The sequence below is a fragment of the Fukomys damarensis genome, unplaced genomic scaffold, assembly GCF_012274545.1.
Source record: "Fukomys damarensis isolate Sample0158 unplaced genomic scaffold, DMR_v1.0_HiC HiC_scaffold_30, whole genome shotgun sequence".
Taxonomy (NCBI): domain Eukaryota; kingdom Metazoa; phylum Chordata; class Mammalia; order Rodentia; family Bathyergidae; genus Fukomys; species Fukomys damarensis.
Genome location: NW_022900942.1, coordinates 751,671 through 757,727, shown reverse-complemented (window position 1 = coordinate 757,727; position 6,057 = coordinate 751,671). Strand labels below are relative to the sequence as shown.

The 6,057-nt window shown below is 36.8% G+C and overlaps 1 protein-coding gene across 1 annotated transcript; it reads left to right on the top strand.

Annotated features, from left to right (window-relative positions):
- Positions 1-388: 388 nt before the first annotated feature.
- On the top strand, positions 389-1,343 carry LOC104866677 (olfactory receptor 7G3-like). The gene is given in 2 exon segments (XM_019208453.1): positions 389-835; positions 837-1,343. Coding segments are annotated over 2 exon segments (954 nt in total).
- Positions 1,344-6,057: the final 4,714 nt, after the last annotated feature.

The following is a 6,057-nucleotide window of genomic DNA, read 5'->3' as shown; positions in this document are numbered from 1 at the left end:
GATTCTCTAATGGTTTCCCAATTATAAAGTGAGGACACTCTGGCTTCTCTAACAGTTGAAATTTTTCTCATTCACATGCATGCACTGGAGCAATTTTAAATATAGATTGAAGTAGTTATTGTTGAATTAGATTTAGTACAGTTTGCATTCATTTTTCTTGTCTGGCAAATACTAAAGTGAAAAGCCATATATACTGTCTCATATTTGGCACTTTTAGTTGGTTCAAGGGTTTTAATAAGTATAATTTGTATAGTCAGGGGAATACAGTAGAAGAATGTGGAAAGATTAGTAATATTTACTTCACTTTACCATATACTTGTGTTTTCTAAAAGGAAGGATATGGTCTTTGTTTCATGTCCTGTGTTTCCCAATCAGCTTCTTCAAGAACATGGAATCAGAAAACCACACAAGGGTAAGAGAATTCCTACTTCTGGGTCTCTCAGAGGATCCAGACGTGCAACCCCTTCTCTTTGGAGTGTTCCTGTCTGTATACCTGGTCACAGTGTTTGGGAACCTGCTCATCATCCTGGCTGTCAGCACTGACTCCCACCTCCACACCCCAATGTACTTCTTCCTATCCAACCTGTCATTCACTGACATCTGTTTCTCCTCCACCACAGTGCCAAAGATGATTGTGGACATCCAGACAGAGCAGAATACCATCAGTTACAAAGGCTGCCTCACCCAGATTTCCTTTTTCCTGACTTTTGGTGGAATGGAAAACTTTCTTCTTGCAGTTATGGCCTATGACTGTTATGTGGCTATCTGCAATCCCCTTAGGTACACAGTCATTCTGAGTCCCCATCTGTGTGTCCTACTGATTGTACTGTCTGTTTTCCATCAGCATTGTGGATGCACTGCTTCACAGTCTGATGGTGCTGCAGCTGACCTTCTGCACAGACCTGACAATCCCAAATTTCTTCTGTGAGCTTGCCCAGTTCATCAAACTTGCTTGTTCTGACACCTTAATCAATACCATGTTGGTGTATATGGTGGCTGGCATATTGGCTGTTGTTTGTCTCACTGGGATTATTTTCTCTTATGTTAAAATTTTCTCATCCATCCTGAGAATGCCTTCAGCTAGGGCAAAGTATAAAGCCTTTTCTACCTGTGGATCACATCTCTCAATTGTCTCTTTGTTCTATGGGACAGGTTTTGGGGTATATGCTAGCTCTGAATTCACAAGTTCATCTAGCAGTTCTGCAATTGCTTCCTTGATGTACACGGTGGTCCCTCCACTGATGAATCCATTTCTCTACAGCCTGAGGAACAGAGACGTGAAAGAAGCCTTGAAGAAAATTATCAGACTATATCCTTTTGTGAGATTGTCTCATGTGCTTTGAACTTGAACTTCCAGAAAGAATAAAAATACAGGCACTCTGAGTAAGCCAATGTAATAGACACTTCCACAACTAAGTCCATAGGACTCAAAGTTTAGATGTCGTAATTGTAGGCTAAAATTTTGATTCAGTCGTTCTGCCACCTGCCTTGAATGTGCAAGGTCCTGAGTTTGGCTCCTTGTAACAAAAAAAAAAAAAGATAATGGTAAAATATGTTTCAACTTATTGAAAACTGACTTTATTGCTCTGTATCACTGTAACTTGTGAAAATTCATATTAAACTTCTGAACTTGATTTCCTAGAGCATTGGAGCATGAGAATTAGCATTTGATTTTTTTCTGTAGTAATTAGAGGCTGCTTCTCAAGAGAATGTTAGTGATAGCAAGATCATGGGACAAAGGTGGTACCTAAACAAGAGTTTCAATATGGTTTGGAAACAATCCTCAAACTATTCATAGTGCCATATAGTTTTTCAGAATTCTTCTTACCCGAAGACATGTTGTAACTCTTCCCCTTTTATGGAGGTTTGCCAATTGGTTCACAACAATTTATTTTCCTAACAGGTTTTTTTTTCTGCTGAGGGGCAATTTGAAACTAGAAACATACGTTAATGTGCAAATGCCACAAATTATCAAATGCTTTCCTCAGATATCCCTTATGTTTTCTTCATATATCAGAAGCCATGTGACAATTTGATGCTAAATGAAAATACTTTAAATATCTGTGTGGTTTGCTTTTCATGAAAAATAAACAACAAATATTTAAATTACCCTGTTATGAATATGTGTTTGCTTATCTGTGTGTGTGTGTGTGTGTGTGTGTGTGTGTGTGTGTGTATACTGCTTTTTGTGGGAGAGGGGTTGATTCTTTTTCTTCCTGTGAACTGCAGTTATGAACCAATGTGTCATACAGTAAATAAAGGTTTAAAAATTCTTATTGGTATGTGATTGGAGCAGATATGCTTTCAACTCTTATATATACATATCAAATCTTGAAGATTTTTACTTTTCCTTCTTTCCTCTGATCCCCTTCCTATCTCTACAATTTCTGCATCAACTTTTCATAGCATCTATAAATAATTATATATTGAAAAATATATGAAAATTATTTGATACATTTATATATGTGTGCTTCTTAGACAATGCTCTAAATTTTGCCTACAACTCTCCCAGGTATTTATAAATATCATGTCCCCTGATGTTACAAATATTATGTTTCTGCATGAAGGGATCTGTCATTGGACTGGAGATGAGGCTCAGTGGTAAAACACTTTTCTGGCATGTGCAATACCATGGTTTCACTCAGGTACTAAAATAATGATGATGACGATGATGATGATGATGATGATGATGATGATGATGATGATGATAATTGGAATAGTAGTCTGCAATGAATAATCCTATCAGAATTCTGAATGGTTAAATTTTCCTTGAAATTCTGTGGTATTTTGAGATACATTTTTTACTTTAATATCCTGTATGTACAGAACAGTATAGCTCTATAAGGTTTGAAGGGGTAGAACACGTGAAAGACCATGTGTGTAGAACTGCACACATTGGTAAAGAACAAAAGTATCATATAAATAAGGACTAAAATGCATACTAGATAATGTGAAATAGACAGAAGGAAAGTGGAAGGGGTGGGGAAAAGAAAGAAGGGAATGGAATTAATATGAGAAAAAAATGGAAACAGTCTTTGTAGATAGGGAGGGTTGGGGGAGTTGAAGTGAGGTCAGGGGGATGGGGAAAATAAGAACCACAATGGATTATGTAAAGGTAAAATTTCCAATGATGAATGTAATTATATTGTATACCTAAAATGTACTAATAAAATTGTTTTTTTAAATGAACACAAGTATCACCAGCACCCATTGCCCACTCCTAAGTGATGCATTTTAGTCACCAGTTCTCTGATTTCTCCCACCAGAATGTAAGTCCTCATAAGTCACGATTTTAAAATGCTCTTATATGTTGCCTGTTGCAACACTGGCCAATTTAAAGGACAAAGCTATGTGATTCATTGCATATTTGCAGACAAATAGGAATTTTTGTATCATATAACATATGCACTTATTTATTTCCAAATTCTTCTATTCAGCATTATATTCATGGGATTCCTATAGATTATCCGGTGTAGCAAGAGTTTACTTCATCTACTAATTCATCCATTCCTCCTGTGTGATTATGTAAAATTGATTCATTTAATTGTTTAGATGTTGGGTTGTTTGTAGTAGGGATTTTTATTGTTTGTTTTTCTGAGTTGAGATTGTACTATGCTGTCAGGGTTGGCAAGAAAATCACTATGTAGGCCAGGCTGGCCTCAAACTGCTGATCAATCTCCTTTAGTCTTCCATGAGCTAAGATTACAAATGTACATCACAGTGCCTGGCTTGAGCCAGAATATTTTCTCAGTAGCACTCTGAGGAGTATTGTAATACAAGTTATTCAGTATACAACTGTGCACATGTAGCAAAGCATTATTTATGTCTTAGGGAATAGATATGGTTACATTTATTGAATACCACTATAAAATATTCCAAAGCACTTGCATCAATTTAAACTCTCATTATCTTGATGATATATTATGATGTGTGCTCATTTTGTCCATGAGGATTAGTATGTAATAGTGACATACACTAATTTTTCTTTCTTTTAATTTTTAAAACCAGTGCTTTAGTAATCATCTCTACCTCAGAATGAGCTGTAGTTAAGGAGGATCACTCCCACTGTGTAGTGGTCAGAGCCTGCATCCAACTCTGAGATCCGAGCCATCTGGCCAAATCATGGGCTGCGCTACATCATTGTTATGTATATCTACACTTAACCATTATTTTTTCTTCCAAGGAAAATAAATGGCCAGGTGAAATTCCCAAAGTTCTGCCCACTATGAAGATTTTCTTTCAGCATTGTCTCTCAAGGATGTTCTGGAATGGGCCTGTGGTGCTGAAACTAAACACTTTAGATGGTGTCTGTATACTGTGTGGAATCACCTGTAAGCCAGGAACCAGTCTTCTCTTCCTAACAACTGATCATAGAATACACCCCAAGAAGTGCATGTCATAGGGCATAAGGAAATATAGCAGCAATATGAACAAAGAGCATGTGGAAAACTTCTTGTAACTTACTGGTATCTTCCAAGTCTATGCAGGCATAAGAAAATATATACCAGTTCAATCAATGATGGGCTCTAGCTGTGCAGGTCTAAGTTTACATTGTGGTGAGTTAGATTGTACCCCATTCATAATGGACAGCTCAGTTTGCAAAGCAACCTGCTATTCCACAGTGGTCTGTTCAGTTTCTATCAAGTCTCAGTTGCAAGTCAGTAGCTGCATGTCAAAGGTAAAGTAGTTACCTGCACAGGGTAGCAGACAGAGCCTTTCTCCAAAATCCAACAGGCCTACACTGTGATACAATACGGAAGTATACATGAGGCTCTAAATAACATCTTTATCTGTCATTATAACCTTAAATACTACTGTATCTGCTTGATTATTTATTTCAATTATCAGAGAATCCTTCATAGCAGCCTGGCCCTACTGCAGAGAATTCTTTTGTTTTCAGCCCCACAGAAAACAAGAAGCCATCTTAGTCATTCAGTAAATGGTCTAGAATAACACATCCAAGTAATAAATGTACTGCTTCCAAAATCCAAATACTGACACAAGTGCGTCTCTTTCTTTGTTGTGGAAGGTGCCAGATACAACATCATATCCTCTCTAATACCACATGACTTCTTAAAATTTTACTGAGATAGGTAGAAAGCGCTGGAAATTTAGGTGGGTTTATTTCTCAGCTTTGACATACATATGCTTTATGGTCAATACTTCTTTTGCTCACTTGGCCCATTCACCATCATGTCATCAATGTACATTTACACTTACCAGTACGGTATTTCATGGAAGAGAAAGGCAATGAAATACTTAAGATGTGACAAAAGACTGGAGAACTGATATGCTCCTGGAGGTAAGGTATGAAAAGTGCTGTTGATATTTGCAGTAAAAAGCAAATTTCTTCTTGTGAGGTTTATGGATAGTTGTGGAGAAAAAAAAACTATTTACTTTCAAACAAGTACTAGAATATATATATCCATCTGCTTTACCAAAGAAACCACATGCAGTACAGGGTTGTAATTAGAGTAGCCTCTTGATTAACTTTACAGTAATCCACCATCATTCTCCAAGATCATTCCATCATATGCACCGGGCAAATAGGAGAGATAAATGTGGGTGTATTGTATACCATCCTAGCATTCTACAAGTCCTCGGTAGTATCACTAACCTCTACAATACCCAAAGCAATGTAATATTGCTTTGATTTACTATTTTCCCAAGTAGAGGCAACTCTTTTCCTTTTTATTTTGTCTTTCCCACCACAATATCCCTCACACTACAGTTTAGAGAACCAATGTGGAAATATTCTAAGTACTAAGCATATCTAAACTTTTATGTATTATATAACAGAAATGAACATGGCATGTGTTTCCAAGCCTACTGGTCCCATTGTGAGTCAGATATTAAGTAAAGCCTATTAATTATCAGGCCTCCAATGGCTTCTTACTGGGGACCCATGATAACATTTTGGGTATATTGGAATCAGTATTAGCTTAGAATTAGTTTCCTGTATTTACAATCTATAATTTTTTCCATTTCATCAAAGTATGGTTACCCTGATAGAAGTTGCTTTGGGAGATGGATGGCAGAAAAAATGGCATTATATGT